A 22392-nucleotide genomic window follows, 5' to 3' on the forward strand; every position below is an offset into this window, starting at 1 on the left:
GTATTGGTGCACAAATTATCATCACTCACAGATCAGTGCTGTCGCTCTCTATACACAGTTAGCACGATTGCAAAGTGAAAGCAAAAAAACAAGCGCAAATTCAAACGCGATTCCAATATGTCACATATTGACAGTGGCTCACCAATGCCAATGACATAATTACTCAGCTACATTTCTGAAAGAATGCAAAAGCATTGACATATATTTTTCCTTCCTACAATAGTCCGACGGGCAGGGAAGAGATAGATTTTGGTAGCCCGACTGAAAAAATCGCTAGCCCCAGGACGTCGGGCTAGCGATATTGCAAGCCCCGTATCTGATTGAGGAATCACTCATCTTTGGAAAAGAGAGTTTATTACAGAGAAATGTCTCCTTCCAAAATAAAAGCTATACTATCCGCTTCTTCTGGGCTATATTCTCAGCAGCATATTAAACATATCAGGTCTCCATAAGGAGAATCCTGTGCTAACAGCTGTCTAAATGACTCGGCTAAAGTTAGTAGCATGCTTGTTGTTTTTGTCTTTGCACTAGGATGATGTCGGCGTAAATGTGCAGTCATATTCGTTGTGTTCCCACTAGTGCTTTCAGGTTGATCTCGTTGAAATGACCTTAACGCCACAACACGGCAAATCTCCGTTAACGAGCTACCGCCGATCGCCCCGTGCATGGGGCTAGACGGCCAACACGTTAACGAGCTAACTGCGCTAACACACTAGTTCCCACCCATGTAATTGAGCATTGCATGGCACATCCAACATACTGTTTTACTTTAGTCCATGACTCGCTTACCTTCAGGGTCATACGTCACATGAAAACCAAAATAATTCCAAACGCCAGATCTGAATGTTGCAAGGAGAGCTTAACTTCTGTCTTGCTAGCTTGCCCTGCGCTCTTCCTTCTGACTATGCTGTCTGTGTTGAGCGCTCAGTGGATCTGCGCTCGACAGTGCAGCCTAGGCGGAGTAGTCGAACGCAGATTCACTGAGCGCTCAACACAGACAGCATCGTCAGAAGGAAAGTTGATAAAATAAATTACAAATTTTGTATTGTTCGATACATATGCGTACCGAACCGAAAGCACTGTATCGAAGGGTTCAATATCGATACGAATATCGTTGCACCCCTAATATATATATATATATATATATATATATATATATATATATATTACTGTCACAGATACTTATGTTTAAGTGAAGATTTAAGGTGATGATAGGAAATATAAATAAATGCAACTTGAATCTTTACTGAAGCTCAGAGTTTGGCACAGAGTTCATGTTCACTGCTGTAATAATTAATAATGATTAATATAATATTGGCCATATTATATTTACATTACCAAAGTGAGATGACTTTAGTCTCATGAACAACATTAGCTAATTGTTATTTACTAGCTAATCTTAAATGACTGTTCAGTACAGAAATGAAGCCCAACAATCATGTTTTACAGTCCTGTGGTCTCAGCCTCAGATACTTATCAAATCACACAAAGCTTATGTAGAAACAAATGTACAAAATATGTTCTCCTTCATTTCTGTCAAACAAAGCTGTATGAAACGTTTCCAGCTGTTAGTATCATGGTTGCTAGGCAACCTGGGCAGCGCGACGGAGGCTAGACCGTCCCATTTCACAAGCCTACAAGCCTCGCACTTCCGGCCTCAGCAGTCTTTGAGTACGCGGCCCTTGAGGACTGTTAAGGCTGCAGACCCTGAATTGGGAAACAGTCCCTGAATTGGGATACAGCCATACATACATGTTTTGGTTCGTGCAACTGGTCCGTCCGGTTATTGTCTCCCCAGAAACATTTCCGTTGTCTTTTTTCCTATTTCCGTTATGCTATGTGTGCTTTTGCAGCATTTTTCTTTTTGCAAGTGTTTTTCTTTTTGCAGCATTTTCTGAAGTTGCAGTCCGTTTGGCCTCTCAGGGCCACCGTATAGAACAGTCGCAGACTGACATCGGTCTAAGAGCTCATGTGGAGACCCTAACAATTATTTTCAAAACACTTCACGCCTGTCAGTACTTGAGTTTCTTGAGGCCCTCTAAGGCTGAAACAAAAAGCTTCATTTCCTCATATCAGAAAACATTTTCCAGCTTTGAATTGCTGAATGTTAGAACATTCAAAGACTTAAACAGTATAAATATTGAGTGCATGCTATTCCTCAACAGTCGATTATAGCAGCTCAACTCCCGTTCTCTACACTAACCTAAACCCCTTACATATGTCATTTTAACTTTTTGCAAAATTCTGAACACCTTGTTACTCACTGAAACACATTTTGCAAAGTGATGGGCACCTACAGGATTCATAGGAGTTTTCAGAGACACACAACCATCTGGTAACACCTTTGACAAGAAACAATGTGAGCAGCTGTGACAAACAGGGTTTTACCATTACTATACACTATTTCTTAAGTCAGTAAGGGAAGTACCAAAAAGTGAAAACCTTAATTTCAGCACATGCTTTGTTACCACGGTGATTTTCACTATATACTCATGTTTTTGTAGATCATTGGAGTGAGTAGCTAGTAGGAGATCCATTTTGTTGCTGCTGTTATAAACATGTTGCATCCCCTAACTGTCGGTTTTTAGGGATTTAAATGTGTAACAAATACACCCCCATGACCTGATAACTTTGTGTGGTTGTGAGCACAGCTATAACTGCTTTCATGGGTTCGTGGGTTTCCCTGAACTTTCAGAGGTTTTGTGGGTTTAGTTGGAAGCTTTTTCTTTGTGCTTTGTGAGAAGTTTACATGTGATTAAAATCTAATGATGAGCTTGTTAAGCAGAGTGGTGCTAGATCAGGTATCTTGGTGGAGAACAGTATTGTCTTTACCTGACTGAAACGCACAGCTGAACACAATCTTGGGTCTTTTCTTTACAATATAAAGCAATTATTATGATCTGTCACTATGACATGTGATAAATAAAATTAAAATAAGCTGAATCCAACTTAGAAGTCAAGGGTGAGTTGTCAAAACTTGAAGAGGTGAGTGTTCATGATCCAAAATGCACACTCATTGGAAGGTGAGGTTAAACTGAAAATGAACCATTTATTTGGACGATGAGCAAATGAAAAATGCAAGAATGTAAAGGGGATCCGAAAAAACTAACCAAAACCTATACTAGAAAAAAAACATACTAGAAATATTAGAGAGCTGAGAGTGAGGAGACATGAGGGGATGCTAATTAACACAGAGGCAAGGACTCAAATATTCAGACTTGACACAAAGACAGAAAGGTTTGTCTTAACCTGAGCAAAAAAGATGAATATTTTTTTATTTCAGCAAAAGTTCAGAAAGATTACAATAACTGTGAGCATGTGAAATTACACAGATTTTTCTGGCCAGAGTAAACAAACGTTCTCAATTATATTTTATACCCAACATGCTGCCAAAGCTAAAAAAATCTTGATTCTACATATTGCACTGAACCACACGAGCACAGGAACTTAGAAATTCTTGTTGTGGCGATGAAAAAGCAGCTCGTGTGTCAGGCTAAATTCTTTGTTTTTGCCTAATACTGTAGAAGCAGAAATCAACTTTTCATATTTATTGTGTCATCTCAAAATTATACCAAATAACTTTGTCATATTCACCCAACAAACAGCCAAAATGGTTACATACTGTCCTCTGACAACTTGAGTGGTGACCATCATTGAGATGGTGAGCTACAGGCCGTTCCTGATCTTCACCTCGCGATGCATCTGGCACCAGAAACACATGTAACAGCAAAATGCTTTACACCAGTCATCACAGCATGAGCCCTGCAGGATGGAGAAGAGGAAGAGGAGAAGAGTGAGAGACAAGAATGAAGCACAATCGCACAATTCATAGCAATGGCCCATCCAACTATTCATGAAAACTAAGTACGCAGATGATTTAAATTTTAATTATAATTGAATAATTAAGAGGGAGGGTCAAGGCGCTAACACGTTAATGCTAATGCGCCTTGCACGGGACAATCCGCATTAACTCGCTAACGCTGACAGGACTAATATATATATTAGTCCTGTCAGCGTTAGCGAGTTAAAACCGCATTAATGTGGCAAATCTCCGTTAGCGAGTAAGCGAGGACCCATTTATGCTGTCTTGTTCCAGGAGCCCACTTCTTATCAGGGTGTCCTGGTTCCTCAACACCTCACACGGCCTTTGTTATAGGTTATCTCTCCTCAGTTTAGTTTTTAGCTAACAATAATAACCTTGACCCTCCCCCACTCCCAGCCTTACATAGATCCCATAGCGCTCTCTGATGGACTTGCGGAGCAAAGACGACACCACGCAGCATACATCCAGGACTGGGAGGCAGCAACAACAGCCGTGCTTGTTGGCTGTATCACACTGCATGCAGGGAAAACACCAAAGGGCACAGCAACCTTGACGGAAGAAGAAGAATATGCAGAAACACGTTTACTTCACTTTGAATAAGTTGTCCTTTCATTACTGGCTTGTGCATCCTGTGTTTTATATGCTGACTTCAGCCCCAACTTTAGATCCTCAGATACTCAAGACTCTCTGAATAAAAGTCTGTGGAGAGTGTTAATGCAAAAACCACTACTGTTTATAGAGTTTGCTAGATTAACTTACAAGTGCCCATATCACTGAAGCAATCACAGAGGCCAGTGCTCCACTCCCCATGGTTTAGATTAGTGGTGGTGACCGTCACTACCTGGGTGGGCTGCTGGTAGACGGCCATTTCTGGAGGAAAGAGGGTAGAAATGGAGACGCATTGAAGGGTTATAGTGGTTGTTGCTTCTGTGTACGGAGAAATCAAATATGAAAAAGATAACAGCTGGTTTGAGATATTACTGTCCATAGTGTGGATATTTTTACATTTCCTTATTAGTGTAAATCACTGCAAAAACCTTTGACACTAAAATTATGAGTATATCTTTTAAAACTCATGAACTCAGTTTATAAACTGCATTCACCTTGATCCAGGGGAACGTCTTGGTGTTCCCCCGGATCAGCTGAAGAAGGTGGGTGGGGAGAGAAAGATCTGGGCATCCTCCATTAGGCTGCTGCCCTGATGACCTGACCCCAGACAAACAGAAGGCGATGGATGGATGCTTGGATGGATGACAAGAAAATCCTAGTGTCACGGTTCTGGGTCATTCTGACCCAGGATTCTGAGTTCTTATGTTTTCGTTTAATTTTGCATTATGGATTGTTTTCTGATTCTCTTGTTGTGCTTTGTTGATTATTATTATAAATCTATGTTTCACTTTATTCTGGTTTAAGGTTTAGTTCTGTGCTTAGCCTTTGCCCGTGTGTTCCCTCTGTGTAAAGTCCGTGTTTCTTAGTCTGCGTCTTTGTGAATTGTTTCCTGTTTTATTTTGAAGGGTTATGTCTTATGTCAGCGTTACCTAGCGTCCCTCCCCCTTTCTCATTAGGTCTCATTCCTCCCAGCTGTATTCCCCTCCTGTCTCTAATTCCTTGATGACTTCCTCAGTGTATTTAAGCCCTATGTTTCTTTGTGTCAGTGTTGTGTCGTACCCTCAGATTGGCCTGTGTGTTTCTGTTCTCAGCGTTCATGGTTCAGTTTAAGTTTTGTTCCGTTTTGTGACTTGGCCTGCAATAAAGCAGTGGACTTTGGATTCCGCCTCCACGAATCTGCATATTGGGTCCTTTATCCTGCCTGCCTGCAGACAGCCTTGACACCTAGATTGAATTGCATTTAACTAACTTGTATCCAAAAAATATATGGAAACATGAAAAGTTTTAGCTAGCTTCCAGCTGTCTCATCGTTGTTTATTTCTTCAGCAGACTTTACATGTGTCTATAGCATCCCTAAAAGGTTGATGTATTTCAGTAACACAGGGGCTAACATGTTTGCCAGGTCCTCTGGGCTGTAACAAGGATCTAGGATTTTTACATCAGGCTACAAGATGTCTGATGTAAAAAATGTTGCCAAACCAAAAATGTTATTATTAACATCACTGGAATATTGTTGTGATGGCCAAACCCGTGGCCACACTCTAAAGTCGGTAACTTTTGTATTTTCATTCTTCATTTTGAACATAGTAATACATTTTAGTTGCCAATAACTTCATTGATTGGTTTGGATACATTTGTTCTATTTGTAAGCGCGCACATTTAGTTTACTTATGTATTCATACTACTTAATTTCTTTGCTTTCTGACTAACTTTTGTCTTTTTATTTCTTACCTGCCATCATCCCTGGGCGTTGCTGGACAAAAAATGGTAACCAGGGTTTGAAACCATTAAATACAAAGGAAGATAATTGGACCACACCACCACTTCCTGCTGAAGGGGGGAATGTGTGTTTACTTTAAAAACAAAGTATTTGTATTTAATTAAATATTTGAGTTTAGGGTTTAATGGGGGTTTTGATTTTCTTCTTTAGTGTTTAGTTTATTAACAAACTAGATTGTACTGCATCGTTTGTGATTTATGATTGTGTTTTGTTTGTTACCCCTCATGTGTCACAATGGTCTGATCAGCCATTATATATACCCTTGTATGTCATTTCATGTTTAGGTCAATTATGTATGTTTGGGCAGTCATTTGGTTTGTTAAGGTTGCAGTCGTTGCCTGAGTTCAGTTTTGTTTCTTTGACCTCTTTTATGAGCTCAACATTTATTAGTCTTGTAAATATAATTTTTGGGGGTTAAATAAATGGAAACTATATTTTTCTAATAATTCCGGGGCTCCTCCTGTTTTTCAACTCGGTCCATCACAATTGTAATTTGTTGAGCAAAAAATATCTGTGTGCCTTGGGTGTGGTCTCTGGCCGGCTGCAGAGGAAGGGTGATGCTGCGAGCTCCAGGGGCAGCGCAGGGGCGGGGTGAACAGGGGATGTGAATGTGATTGTGCCTCTTTATGTTCACAGTGACAGTCGGAGGGGAGGAGAGCGGACGTGACAGCGGAGCGGGAGTGTCTGTGTCCCATTGTAAAACAGTAAAACCGAATGTAAAATAAAGAAGTGCTGTCACCACGTCCGTGTATTGTACGTGTGGTCCAATGGTCCAACTTCACACTCATGTTTCCAAAACTACAGACGCAGACAAAACTTTAAAAACAACAGTTTGTTGCCCTTGTCCCACCTTTTTTGAAATGTGATCCTTCCATTTTTGCAAATTATTGCATTAATTTTTTATTTACTTTCTACTTTTTTTTAATTTTTTTATTTAATCTGTCTAGCAGAGTGGGTTAAGCAGCAGAGTTGACTATGTTGGTTGGTCCATTAAAACCCTGCCAAATCGTCTCTGCCACTGCCAAATAGCTCATCCTGCTATCGACTCTGCTGTTGACCTTCTAGATGCAAGTTTCAGCATTATGTGGAGTGAGCCCTAGTACCTCTCCAAGTTGGAAACCTGCTTCCATTTCATTAACGACAGATGATTGGAAGCCACTGAACAGGACTTTATGATATAAAGTTATGCTATTTGGCAATTAGATTACAGTGACCCATCATAGCAGGCAGGAATCCCAGCGGTGATACGAATTAGAGCAGGACCCCCAAAGAAAAGAAAAAGAATCTTACTGTGTCAGGAAGTTTTGTTCTTTAGAATACAAAACAGTTTTTGTGCCACAGCATTTCAAAGCGACAGCATGAATAAAAATGTCTTATCATTATTATTAGTAGTATTATCATTATGCATTATTACAATTGGATCTCAACAATCTCTACTCACAACCTTACAAATGCAGCGCCATTTAAGGGGAAACAAACAGGCCTACCAATCGCTTAATATTTATTACCAAGAAGCATTGTTACAAAAAAGAATCAACACAATACAAATTTCCTTAGCATTTGTGCCAAATTTATATAGATGTTAATAAAATCTATCTTATTTGAAGCCTCAAAGCAAACCTGTTGATCTCTATTTTACACTATAATCTGCTCCAGAGCAAGTTAGGTCTCCAGTGGTTCCCCTAGTATGAATTGAATAACTTTTACAATATTCAGACTGCAGATAATACCTCAAGTTTCCTCAGTTGGCCCAAATTCTGGTTCGTAGGTCAGGCCTCGGGTCTTAACATTAAGCAAATCCAATATCAGAAGGCCAAAAACACTTCACATATTAATATTTGCCCCTGTGTAGTGATAACTACGTCAAAAATGCAGAAGCACTGTGTGAAAAATTAAGCACATACCATCACTGTTCTTTGAACAACTTTGACTCTCATATCTTATTGTGCATGAATTTTTGCCCACCTTTTCATTGAGGTTTGTAGGTGTCTATTTATACAGAGGTCTCACCACAGCATTTAGGTCAAGCTCTTTTCTGTTACAGTCATTGTCCTGTTGCACGATAGTTTGTATAGAATGACATTTTTCTCATACCAATTGCACCAACAAAGAAGAACAAAGAAGCCATTGTGCACGAGCGAGTGTCTGCTTTGCACGCGTTACTACAGTTTTACGCTTTCGCGGGGACACTTCAGGTTACTGCATAGAACTGAGATACACTGTGGTAGCCACAGAAACGCTGTTTAAAAATGTATTTGTTTACAACTTGAAAAATAAAGTTTGATGAATTAATTATCAACAGGCAATTAAGTAATGTTAATAAATATTGGTAATGAATACTGACAACTGTTACTGGATTCATTTAATGTTGAAGAAATATTTTAAATCAGAGGATTCTAAGGCATGTTCTGAAGCCTCTGCATTGCCGTCACATTAATCTGCTGTACAGTATAACATTTTTTACTGATTTTTAAAAAAACAAAAAACATAATGAGAAACCCACATCTTCCCTAAGAAAAAGATCAAATTGTTTATTAGCCTATTGAGTAAACATAATTTTAAAAAATGTGAACTCATATAGAATGTGTTCATGTTGTTGTTGGTGAATGTGCTTCACTAAATGAAACAGCTGTACACATCTGGCTGCAGAGCTCCACTCACTCTGTGTTCAGCTTCGACTGTAAGATTTCATCCATATAATATTTCAGGTCCTCTGAACAGACAGACTGTGGAGTGAACAGGAGAGAAGGATGTGACAGGCTGTCCTTGGTAAGGAGCTCAGTTGTCTGAACTAGTGTCTGATATGGTTGTTGATGTCATGCTATGTAAACCAAAGGCTCTTATAAGTATGTTACACACATACGTACTTGTAGCTGCTGTGTGCTAGTAATTGCTATGTTTTTAATGCTTTGCGGTTATCTCTGTGCAGCTAACCCCTGGATTAACTTCAGTTATGCCTGCTGTAGGTCCATCACTCTGGGGCCTGTTCTTCGTACCTCGCTAAGTAAGTTAGCTGGATTAGATTGTTGACGATTTCGCGTGATCTTGGATCGTTCGGTTCCCCGAAGCTCATCCGGGACTTGCTGTCATAGCAACAGAGCCGTAAGCGTAAACCTGCTCGGGAGCAGGTTTACTTTATGTAAACAGGATTAGATCGCGGCCACGCAGGTATGTCCGCTTCATTTATACGAAAGCAACAGCGATAAATAAATAACATCAATGTAACTAAAGATAATGCAGCACTTGATCCTTTTATTGATGTCACACAGATACATACAGGTCATTTCCTAAAAAAGGGAAATGTACTATTAACATTCTATTACATGTATGTGATTATTACAGATGTAATTCATATTTCAGAGTAGTAATTGTAAATTACTTCGTGTAATCAAGATGAGAGACCACGGCTATAAAAGCCAAGGTGGATTTGGGAAGCCTGTCGCAGCCATGTCCTGTCCGTTTACGCGAGCAACCCATTGCGGAAGGTGCAAGATTGATAAGGAGAGTCCTCAGAATTCAGCATATATTGCGGGACAGACAGGATCCTTTAGCTCAGCGCGACAGTGTGCTCATTGAGAGATATCGATTTTCCCGTGAGGATATTATTTACTTAACCAACTTGTTGACGAGGGGGTGCAGGACCACCACCTGTCTTTTTTTCCTCTGCCCTTTTCTTGGTTGCTGTTATAAACAAACAAACAGATTATTTCAGGGTCTCTTTCCAAGAGACTAAAAGCAATATAAGTGATAAATATTACCATTCTATAGAATATTCTTATATTTCACTTTTACTTGTTCCCATGTTCTAGTGGGTCCTGTTGTGGCTCTAATGTGAAAGAGGATATAATATAACAATATAATATAATGTAATATAATATTGGATAATATAGTGTAATATAATAAATCTACCCTACCGCCTACTGGTGTTGGCCAGAGGGGCCGATGGCGCGATATGGCAGCCTCGCTTCTGTCAGTCTGCCCCAGGGCAGCTGTGGCTACAACCGTAGCTGCCTCCACCAGTGTGTGAATGTGAGAGTGAATGAATAGTGGCATTGTAAAGCGCTTTGGGTGCCTTGAAAAGCGCTATATAAATCCAATATATTATTATTATTATTATTAAATTACTTACGAGTTTAATTTGTCAGCAACTTTCTGCCAGCCCTCTCTCCTTGCTTTTGCAGCCTTTGCAGTGTTCCCTTGCGTTCTGATTAAACTCTGAAACTCCTGAAATCCCTCACTCAGGAGTTCTTGCTCTGCTGCCGAAAAATACCGAGCCGAGCGCACTCCTTCGACATTTTCGCCGACCAATCAGAGGGTTGCCGATCAATGTTTCTACTATCGATGCGCAGCCCCTTTTACGACACCCAGTGATGTCACATTACTGCGTCCAGCTGTACTAATCGTCAACGGAAGGTGTGTTCGGAGAACCGGATTAGCGAGCTCACGGTTAGCGCGATGGTTTGATCTTGGATGTGTCATTTGATCTTGGATGTAGTGTAGTCCTGGATCTGCAGATCACAAAACTTTATCTCTGGGCTTTTTTGGCTAATTGAATATATCTGACGCACAGTCTACATCAGGGGTCACCAACACGGTGCCCGCGGGCACCAGGTCGCCCGCAAGGACCACATGAGTCGCCCGCGGGCCTGTTCTAAAAATAGCTCACCATAACAACTTACCAGTAAGCTGCATCTATTTTTATTTTTTCTTGCTATTTTTTTTTAATCACAATTGCATTGGCGTTAATTTGTTAGAGATAATATATAAAAAAAAATTTATTATTAAATATTAGATCATGATCTAATATTTAGTGCTAGCTGGTCTCCACGGAAACAGTTGCCGTGAAGACCAGCAAAGGCAAAGGTGAGGAGATGAGGAAAACATGGCGGAAAAAAGGAAGAAAACATATAATTTTCACAGTGAATGGGAGGAAGAGTTCTTTTTTACCTCTGTGAAAGATTCATGCGTGTGTCTCATTTGCGGGGCAACTGTGGCAACGGCAAAGCGGCACAACGTGGAGAGACATTTCCGAACGTGTCACACAAGCTACCATGCTAACTACCCAAAGGGCAGCACACTGCGAGCGGAAAAGGCCCGCGAATTAAAGGCAGGTTTGAGCAAACAGCAGTCTTTTTTCACGAGACCGGTGAAAAACTCTCAAAAAGCAACCGAAGCCTCATTTAGAGCTACACATTTCATGATTAAGAAAAAGAAGGCATTTTTAGACGGGGAGTATTTCAAAGAAGCAATGATGATAATTGCAAAAACTGTGCTTAAAGACGAGAAATATGGAAACGATGTAATCTCCACTCTCTCTGATGTCCAGCTGGGGGCAACTACAATTGTTAGAAGAGTGTCGCCTATGTCCGGGAACTTGGCCGATCAGTTGGATCAGGATCTGGCAAAGTGCAGTTGGTTTAGCATCCAGTGTGACGAGTCCGTCGACAGCAGCAGTACAGCACAGCTGATGGTCTTTATCCGGATGGTATTTGATGGTTTCTCCACAAAATAAGAACTTCTGACCAGAGGAGGAGCCAGACATTTGAAACACCCGGGGCTTAGCCCTAAAGGGTAGTATGCATGTGGGATTTTTTTTTTTTTTTTGAGGGGGGGGGGTAGAAATGACTGAAAGATTAATAGGCTCTGTTTTGAGTTTTGTTCAAAAAAGAATGACTTCATATAGGGAAATATATATATCACACATGCAGGACACCTTAAACTAGTTTTTTTAATTGAGCAGCAAGACAGAACGAAGTCGGGGCTGTATCAAGACACAGGGACTAAACCCCAATTCAACCAGACCCAGAACTGATCCAGAATTAAAACAGGACTACAACAGTTCAAAAGCAGGATTACTGAGGACTTAACCAAGACATAACCACAATCAGAACTAGATGATAGTAGCACTAAAAATCATCATAGACCTGCACTACACTTATTTATTTAATTCTACCAAAGTACAATATTTAGATTGAGAAAAGTTTATATAATTATTTAGCCTTGTTGTGCAAACAAGCCTGCAGAACTTAATAAATATAGAATTTGAAAAATAGCAAACCTAAAAAGAAACACTAGGTACGAGATACATGAGTACCTATGATACAGTGATACTTTTAGTAAGCAACCATTTGACTAACATGTGTGTCTCACCTGCTCTTGTTCATCTCTGTTCTGTCCTCATTCTCCATCTCAATCTCTGCTCCTCTCTCTCCCTCTTTGTGCTGACAATCATCAAATATACAGTTGAAACCAGATATTTACAAACTCTTCAGATCAAAACACAAACACTTTTTTAATTGTAACATCAAATCAGACTAAATGTTTATTTTTTTAGATTGATAAATATAAAAACATATTTGTTAACTTTAAGAGTAAAGAGAGAAACTGTCTGTGTTTTTTAATTGCAAATGGCACCAAATTGTATTCAAACTGAGCCACACTTATGGAGCTCCACAGTTCTTTTCCTAGTGTTTTGGTTGACATCTCTTGATTTTCCCATGTCACAGAAACAGGCTCTGTGTTTTGCCTTATATGCATCCACAGCTGTGCCACCAATTTACTCACATGGACTCTACTAACCTATCAGAAGCTTCTTCAGCTCAGAATGGAATCGTCTGGAGTTTTCTTATTAATTAACAATAAACTTAGTGTACATGTACTCCTAAATTTAATGAAAGTGATAAAAAATAGACAGCTCTGTCTCTCTTTATTCTGACATTTAACTAATTCAAAATATATTTCAATATTTATCTAAAACAAAAGTTTACTCTAAATTGATGTTGTACAGTAAAAATGTTTTATGTTTTCTCCCTAAAGTGTAAATATCTGGTTACAAATGTGAATATCCTGCTGTGTACTGAAATCCCTCTTGTTTTGCATAGAAATATACTGAACAACATACAAAGCATAATATATAAAATAACATTTACCTGAGTTTTTTCTTTGAAAGAACCCTCTAATGTCCATTCTTATATTTCAGTACATAACTGAAACCGAATTAGTCGGGGAGGGTAAGAACTGAAAATATGAAATAAACACACGTAAGCTAAGACTCTCTAAAAAAAATAGCATTTGTTCGGCTTTTCATTTCGCCATTTGTTGATTCACTTGAAGAGCAAGTAAAATAATATTGGTCAAGTGATCAGTTTCATATCAATCTTTCGTGATGCACCGTCATATTTACATTATTTGTACGGTACGAATGATTTGCTTTGGTACCTGCTCAAACTTAAGCTCTCCTTAGTATGGCTGGCTCCGTCTCTCCAACAGCGCACTCACGGGCAGCAGCTCCCCCCGCCCCCTCGCTCAGTCGCTTAGTGCCTGAGCTTGGATCATACCAATATCAGGGGGGGATTCACGCACAGTCGTAAATTCCCCACAGTGTGCACTATGTGCTTCGAATATTGTGTGTACTTTTTGTTTTATACAGTTGTCAGCCAGGCATCTAACTATGAAAAAATTACACTCCAAAATACCCCGGGCTTCTGACAAAACAACCCGGGCTTAAGCCCCATAAGCCACCCCCACGCTCCGCCCCTGCTTCTGACACTACTGCCGCTAAAGACAACAACGAAGGGAGTTGACATCTATAACGCGGTGAAGGAGTTTTTCGCGAAGAAAAAGGTACCGTTGGAAAAGCTGGTATCAGTGACTACCGACGGGGCTCCTGCTATGATCGGCCGACATACGGGATTCATCGCTCACTGTAAAGGTGACACAGAGTTCCCAAACTTCATGCATTACCACTGCATCATTCACCAGCAGGCGTTATGCGCAAAGGTGATCGGCTTCGAGCACGTCATGACTCCCGTCGTGAAGATCATAAACAGCATCCGCTCCAGAGCTAAACAGCACAGAACATTCAAGGTGCTATTGGAGGAGCTGTCAGCTGAATATGGTGACCTGCTACTACATACGGAAATCCGATGGCTCAGCAGGGGACGGATTTTGCTTCGTTTTTTGTCACTTTTGGGTGAAATCAAGGAGTTCATGCAATCCAAAGGGGAAGACACATCTCTGCTGGAGGACACTGAGTGGACACTTGACCTTGCGTTTTTAACAGACATTACTGGGAAACTGAACCATTTGAACTGTGAGCTGCAAGGCAAAGGTAAGACTGTTGCTGACATGATTAGTGCTTTAAATGGATTTAAAGCCCAGATGAACATTTTCTCTGTGCATTTACAGAGAAAAAAGGTGCTGCACTTTCCCTCTGTGCAGATGGTGCTGAAAGACAATGCTTCTGCATCTGAGACTTTTGCCAAAGTTGCAGAAAAGTACACTCAAGTCATAAACCGACTTGGTCAAGAGTTTGAGAACAGGTTTTGTGACCTTGATCAGCTTGAGCCATGTGTCTCATTTGTTTCCAATCCTTTCATGAATGTGGACACAACATGCATTGCTGAGCAACTAAGTTCAATGTTCAGCTTGGATGCTGGACAGGTGGAAATCGAAATTGTAACATTGCAAAATGACGTCCACCTCAAAGCCTATCTGGGTGCACCAAACTTTTGGTGCCTTGTTGACACAGAAAAGTACAGTGGTGTGTGCACAGCAGCTATGAAGGTTGCCAGCCTGTTTGGTTCAACCTATCTTTGTGAATCAGCCTTTTCTGACATGAACTTCATCAAGAACAAACACAGAACACGCCTCTCCGATGCACATCTGCAAGACTCACTCAGAGTTGCAGTGTCAAGTTATACCCCAGATTACAACACACTGGTGAACAGCATGCAATGCCAGGTTTCCCACTAACAGACAAAGAAAGCCATATTAGATGTTCTCAGTGGCAACATTACAGTGTCATGTCAAAGTTGAATTTAATTATTGAAAAACAAATGTGTTTGTTAAGTGTAACATGTGACAATTTGCTTTAAAATGCTGCCAATTTGGTGAAAAGTTCTGTAAAATTTGAAAGTTGATTTTTTTGTATGTTACATACATACAAAAATAATGTATGTAACAGTGCATGATTTGTTAAAATTTGTTAGTGGTAAGTGAAAATGTTGTAGAAGTGATCACTTCAAAATGTAAATACTTGCAGAGATATATAGAAATAAAGCGTTGCATATTGATATTTATGTTTCCTACCTTGTTTCCTACTTGCATTCTTTATAATTATGGTGAAAAATAATTAACATAATTAGTGTCCGTACATAGATGAATATCATTAATTATTAATGATAACACATAATTAAGTTAAACTGAGGAAATTTGTTATTTGAGAAGTGTGTGTCAAACTGGTAGCCCTTCACATTAATCGGTACCCAAGAAGTAGCTCTCACTTTCAAAAAGGTTGGTGACCCCTGGTCTACATGACCTGCACTCCCTCCGACTCTTTATTTGAAGCAGATAAAGTTAATCGGTGTATACGTTTCACCACTGATGCAGCTCTACAGATGAGCCAGTTGCCAGTGCCGTAGGCACTAATGCACCCTCAGACCATCAGAGAAGCAGGATTTGAACTTAATGCTTAAAACAAGCTGGATGGTCTTCAGCACAGAGGACAGCATTCATGTTTTCTAAAAGAAAATTCAAATTTGCTTTCATCTTTGTGTTTTGGTTCAAATCTTAAATACATCCGAAGGAAGTGTGACATCATTTAAAATACAGGAACACGGGGGCAGGCAGATATGTTGCAAAGAGACAGAAGTGCTGTACATGTAGAAAAACACTGGTAGAAAAACACTGGTTTCCTATCTGCACTCACAACCCACAGGAGAGAGAAAACGTGCAAACCAGCACATGACCACTTTTTAAATTCCCCTCTTGTTTAGTTGACATGTCGATGCCCTCCAGAGGCCAAGAAATGTACGACTCATGCTGGTCTGATTCCAAACTGCATATGCGTGCTTTACATGTGCCTGTGGGAGGAGCAAAAATGATATTCTTGACACACTGTTATTAAATTTCAAGGCTTTTATCAAGTGGCATCACTTTAAATACAGCACAACTTTATTATTCATAAAAGTTGAGCTCTCTACTTTTTCCAGAAAAAGCTTTCTGTCTTTTGTTAGCTTTATTATATTCTAAATTCATTAAAATGCATGGTGGCCTTAGTACATAAGTAAAGATTGTGCTAAAGATTCCTACAGAATAGATAATCACTGTGCAACAAAGGGAATCTAGGATGAATTGGTGTGGTCGGTATGCACAAGTGGAGACCTTAACTTTATCTAAATACAGTTCTACTCTTTTTAAAGTACTGTTACTGTATAATAGCATTCAATTTTAACAATATTATTAACAGCGTCTCAAGAATATTTCAACATGCAACAACCTGAACCAGAAATGCCTTTTTGAATCAGACCGGTATAAATAATATATGTATTGGCCTCTGGAGGGCGCCCACATGTCAACTAAATAAAAGAGGTGGAATTTAAACAGGTCATGTGGTGACTTTTTCTGAACTATGATGTAAATAAGTAATCTCAAGAACAGAAAATAATTGCTTTCCTTGTAAATTGAAGATGTCCTTCTCAATGTCATCAGAGCACTCTGGAAGTCTTACATGAATTTGGAACATAGCACAAGAGGGTGTGACATCACAGCATTGTACGTCACATAACTAGCTGACCTGCATACAAGAAGTGGATGAGCAAGCATGGAAGCTTGTGAGTTCACCAGAATATTGGAGATGTTCTGTCAGTTGAGGTGAGTGCGGTGCACTTTGCTGTGGTCTTCTTGGGGAGCCAGATTGGAGCTGGCAACACAAACACTGGAAAAACTGCTCAGGAAAGCTAGCTCTGTGATTGGCAGCAGGAAGTGATTGAACAAACTGCCATCCATCATTGATATTTCTGGCAACCCACTGCACCACGTACTTCTATAAAGAGTGATTCAGATCTTTTGCCCCAATTGATAGAGGAAATGCACTGATTTCCATGACAGAATCATGTCTGTTTTTAATGCAGTTTCCTCTGAGGGCTTAAAGATCACCAACATCATGACTTTCAGCCTCGTTGTTTCCACAGAGAGATTTCTCCAGAGTCTCTGAACGTTTTGATGATATAGATTTTGATGACTCTAGATGATGAAATATTTCAAGTCTTCACAGCTTTACAGTGAAGAACATTATTCTGAAATTGTTACACAATTTGTTAATGGACGTTTTTGCTGAGCAAACAAATTGCCCACCTTTCCTTCAGAGCAACTCTGTTTCTCTAAGTTGCTCTTTAAATACCTAATCATGTTACTGACCTGTTGCCAAGTAATCCAATTACTTTTAAAATGTCCCTCGAGCTATTTCTTTTTAGCACCACTTGTTTTTCCGGCCTTTTGTTGCCCCATCCGAACCGTTTTGAAACATCTTGCTGAAAACAGGCTTTTAAACACCATTCACTGGTGTAAAATACAGCGTTCTGTTGAGATCCCCGCAATTTTTTACATTGTTCTGACTCATTAAACTGCAATTTTTATATAATTTCTTCAACCAGGTAGGTAGGTAGTGTAAGTGCCAAGTTACGGCACTATTGCCTTGCCATATCAAACTTCAGCAGGGCGTCCAAAGCAGACACTCGTGCACGAATCTTGGCTTCTTTGTGTGTGCAGCTGCCGCGTTCTATGCATGAGGAATTTAATTGCACCCATGAAGTAAAATTATTTGCTCGGATTTTGTTTTTGCTTGCAGATTTGTTATGACAAAAATATAATTCAATAAGTTTGAGTTAGGATTTAGCTGTCCTGTGACTGCAAAGCAAGCCCCATCGTTATACTTCCACCCCTGTGTTTGACAGCAGGTATGAGGTGTTTGGGCTTAAACGCTAGGTTCAATTTTTCAACCAACATGATGTTGTGCACAACGAGTAAACATCTCCACTTTAGTCTTGTCTGTCCAAATAAACCTTCCCAGACTTGTTGACTGCAACATATGGGCCTAAACTCTATTTACACTACCACCCCTTTTTCTCCAAAGACATGCATATTAGGTTAAATGATGATTATAAATTAGCTGTATACTGAAAATGCTGTAGCTGTAGATGTGAATATGAGCTAAATAAAGATGTGATTTAAAACATGGTGAGCACTGTGCACAAGACTTGAAAATTGCTACATAAATGCTAGTCCAATTGTAAAATGCATTTTTAGTTCCTTTACAGTTATGAGAGTTTAGCTAACTTCAGGTTCAATCAAGCATACTAAACAGGGACAGGAGAGGCTTGGTGTTTCTAACAAATCCTAAATTTGGCATGCAGTTTATGTCTTGACTCATTCTCACGTTGCAAGCTGCTATCTGAATTCATTTATAGTGCAAACAAAGCAAAGTTTCATTGGCTACTGTGTCTAAGATTCTATCATGTAAAGGGTATTTTCAGTTGTAGTGCATTACATGTTACACATAAAACCCATCAGCTAACATTTATCGAACTGTAAGCTAATGCAGATTAGTGTATGAAAGAATAGTCGCTAAAATGAGTTTAAAAGGCTAAACTGTAGCTTCCTTTATCCTCACTGTGCTGACAGCAATGATAATTATCACACATCTAGATCATGTTTGTCTTGAGGAAAGTACAGTTTTCCTTCAACTAACTCACAGCAGCTTACTGATGATGAAACTAACTAACCAGTATCATAAGTTCACAAAGAACTGACTGTGCTTAAGATGTTCATTATTACAAAAGGTTTTTCTTACCTTTCCTCTGATTCTGTAAGCTTTGAAGATGAGAGTAAGAACAAGAGGAACATATACCTGGAAATTTTGAGGGAAGTAGTGGGTGGGCTGAGGTTATGATTTGGAGCATGTTGTGGCTACTTTTTTTGGTAATTGTTCTACAAATATCTAGAACAGCCACAGACTGACATTAGTCTAAGAGCTCATGTGGAGAGCCTAACAATTTCTTTTTTGTTTTGTTTTTTATTAACGCACACTGTCAGTACTTGAGCCTCTTATGGCTGTAACAAAAAGCTGGACTCAAAAGCAGACTCGAGGAAAGCAACTAGGAGTTCAAAAGTTTTAGTGACAACAAGAATTTGTAACAACACGGTCACGGGGAAAGCCAGAGCAGGAAGCAGTTGTCACAGGAAGAGTGAGCACTTTAAAAAAGGAGCACAGAGTTAATCATATAGTTCCAAAAGGAGTAAAGTAGAGTAAAGCTAACTTTCTAGACAGGCATTTCAGAGGAATAGCTCTAGAGGACAACCACACATTCTCACCTTGCACATAGCAAGGAGCTGAGGTCTTTCAGCGGTAGGACAGACTCTGGTCAGGTTCCAAGTTTTCTTCAGTTCTAGCCACATAGAACTGAAGAAATGGCCACTTCTGGGAACAACAGTGGTTGGCATCCCAGGGAAACCTGATAAGGAGAAAGACCTGTAGCTCAGGAGGTGAGACAGTTATGTGCATACTCAATCCATGGCAACTGAGAACTCCAAGAGGAGAGGGTGTAGGAGCCCATGCAGCAGAGTGCAAGCTCGAGCTCCTGATTCAGAATTCATGACAGTTTGCACATTAATGGTCAAGAAACTGGCCTCCCAGCCCATTGTTCGTCAGTGCTGCTAGTTTCAGTCATTGATGAGTGACAAAATGTTTGTCCCACTGAAAACACTAATGAACAGAATCAAATTTCTGGGACAAAACGACAAGTTCAATTTTGTCTGCTGCTGCCAAAATCATGCAGACAGAAATGAACAAATAAACTTTATCCGTGGTGTGACCACAGCTATCAAAACAGGGCACAACCTATGAATAAACACACACAACATGCCTTCATTTCTTCAGATCAAAAAACTTGTCCAGCTTTGACCTGCTCAGTGTTACAAATTGTAACATTGTTGTGATGTAACATAGCGGTCTCCAACCTTTTTTGCGCCACGGACCGGTTTATGCCCGACAATATTTTCACGGACCGGCCTTTAAGGTGTCGCGGATAAATACAACAAAATAAAACTAGTACCGGTACCGAAAAAAAAGAAGATTTATTCATAACACACGTGAAAAGACCCAGGAAAACCAAGTTAACGATAAAAACGGTAACAAAATAACGCTGAAAACCGATAAAAACCCTGAAAACCATACATTTCACACCTGAGCCTCAACTCTCGCGGCCCGGTACCAAACGACTCACGGACCGGTACCGGTCCGAGGCCCGGGGGTTGGGGACAGCTGATGTAACAGATACAATATAAGAGTTATTTATCAATTTTCTTTGCCACATATCTTTGCATATATCTTGCTTTACAGTGGGGCAAAAAAGTATTTAGTCAGCCACCGAGTGTGCAAGTTCCCCCACCTAAAATGATGACAGAGGTCAGTAATTTGCACCAGAGGTACACTTCAACTGTGAGAGACAGAATGTGAAAAAAAAATCCATGAATCCACATGGTAGGATTTGTAAAGAATTTATTCGTAAATCAGGGTGGAAAATAAGTATTTGGTCAATAACAAAAATACAACTCAATACTTTGTAACATAACCTTTGTTGGCAATAACAGAGGTCAAACGTTTACTATAGGTCTTTACCAGGTTTGCACACACAGTAGCTGGTATTTTGGCCCATTCCTCCATGCAGATCTTCTCGAGAGCAGTGATGTTTTGGGGCTGTCGCCGAGCAACACGGACTTTCAACTCCCGCCACAGATTTTCTATGGGGTTGAGGTCTGGAGACTGGCTAGGCCACTCCAGGACTTTCAAATGCTTCTTACGGAGCCACTCCTTTGTTGCCCGGGCAGTGTGTTTTGGATCATTGTCATGTTGGAAGACCCAGCCTCGTTTCATCTTCAGAGTTCTCACTGATGGAAGGAGGTTTTGGCTCAAAATCTCACGATACATGGCCCCATTCATTCTGTCCTTAACACGGATCAGTCGTCCTGTCCCCTTGGCAGAAAAACAGCCCCATAGCATGATGTTTCCACCCCCATGCTTCACAGTAGGTATGGTGTTCTTGGGATGCAACTCAGTATTCTTCTTCCTCCAAACACGACGAGTTGAGTTTATACCAAAAAGTTCTACTTTGGTTTCATCTGACCACATGACATTCTCCCAATCCTCTGCTGTATCATCCATGTGCTCTCTGGCAAACTTCAGACGGGCCTGGACATGCACTGGCTTCAGCAGCGGAACACGTCTGGCACTGCGGGATTTGATTCCCTGCCGTTGTAGTGTGTTACTGATGGTGACCTTTGTTACTTTGGTCCCAGCTCTCTGCAGGTCATTCACCAGGTCCCCCCGTGTGGTTCTGGGATCTTTGCTCACCGTTCTCATGATCATTTTGACCCCACGGGATGAGATCTTGCGTGGAGCCCCAGATCGAGGGAGATTATCAGTGGTCTTGTATGTCTTCCATTTTCTGATGATTGCTCCCATAGTTGATTTTTTCACACCAAGCTGCTTGCCTATTGTAGATTCACTCTTCCCAGTCTGGTGCAGGTCTACAATACTTTTCCTGGTGTCCTTCGAAAGCTCTTTGGTCTTGGCCATGGCGGAGTTTGGAGTCTGACTGTTTGAGGCTGTGGACAGGTGTCTTTTATACAGATGATGAGTTCAAACAGGTGCCATTCATACAGGTAACGAGTGGGGGACAGAAAAGCTTCTTACAGAAGACGTTACAGGTCTGTGAGAGCCAGAGATTTTCCTTGTTTGAGGTGACCAAATACTTATTTTCCACCCTAATTTACGAATAAATTCTTTACAAATCCTACCATGTGGATTCATGGATTTTTTTTTTTCACATTCTGTCTCTCACAGTTGAAGTGTACCTCTGGTGCAAATTACTGACCTCTGTCATCATTTTAAGTGGGGGAACTTGCACAATCGGTGGCTGACTAAATACTTTTTTGCCCCACTGTATATATTTGATGTCTTCAGTTTGTATCTACAATGCAGAAAGTAGTAAAAAAAAAAAAGACTGGTAGTGAATATACTACATATATATGTAGTATATTCTTCAGGATATTCAGGATATTCATGTTTCTGTAGATTGAGTGAGAAGCCGGTGGGAAATCCATTTTTTGTTCTTGTTATAAACATATTGCATCCCCTAACTGTCGGTTTTCAGGGATTTAAATGTGTAATAATTACACACCCATGGCATGATAACATTGTGTGGCTGTGAGCACGCTATAACTGCTTTCATTGGTTTGACACATTGGCCGGAACTTTCTGAGGTTTTGTGGGTTTAGTTGGAAGCTTTTCTTTTGTGCTTAGAGTTTTGAGAATTCTACATGTCATTAAAATCTGATGATG

At 40.2% G+C, this 22392-nt stretch overlaps 1 protein-coding gene across 2 annotated transcripts; it reads right to left on the minus strand.

Moving 5' to 3' along the window:
* Positions 1-3255: 3255 nt before the first annotated feature.
* Positions 3256-6179, minus strand: LOC308395013 (placenta-specific gene 8 protein-like). Of its 2 annotated transcripts, none has more exons than XM_080879668.1 (4): positions 6164-6179; positions 4583-4693; positions 4226-4371; positions 3256-3762 (listed from the first exon to the last, which is right to left on the minus strand). In XM_080879668.1, the coding sequence occupies exons 1-4, from the start codon at positions 6171-6173 to the stop codon at positions 3667-3669; spliced, it is 363 nt and encodes a 120-aa protein (XP_080735794.1). In that variant the 5' UTR covers positions 6174-6179; the 3' UTR covers positions 3256-3666. The 2 variants fall into 2 exon arrangements, with proteins under 2 accessions (XP_080735794.1, XP_080735793.1); XM_080879667.1 differs by lacking the exon at positions 6164-6179 and adding an exon at positions 4927-5032.
* Between the last annotated feature and the right edge of the window lie 16213 nt (positions 6180-22392).

This window comes from Rhamphochromis sp. 'chilingali' (genome assembly GCF_963969265.1).
Source record: "Rhamphochromis sp. 'chilingali' genome assembly, chromosome: 1".
NCBI lineage: Eukaryota > Metazoa > Chordata > Actinopteri > Cichliformes > Cichlidae > Rhamphochromis > Rhamphochromis sp. 'chilingali'.

Excerpts from the sequence above, each read along its gene's own strand:
- LOC308395013 (XM_080879667.1), bottom strand. The coding sequence starts at position 5,002 with ATGCCCAGATCTTTCTCTCCCCACCCACCTTCTTCAGCTGATCCGGGG. Across the intron at positions 4,694-4,926 it reads AGACGTTCCCCTGGATCAAG|AAATGGCCGTCTACCAGCAG; the intron begins GTGAATGCAGTT and ends TCTTTCCTCCAG. Across the intron at positions 3,763-4,225 it reads GAGAGCGCTATGGGATCTAT|GGCTCATGCTGTGATGACTG; the intron begins GTAAGGCTGGGA and ends TCCATCCTGCAG.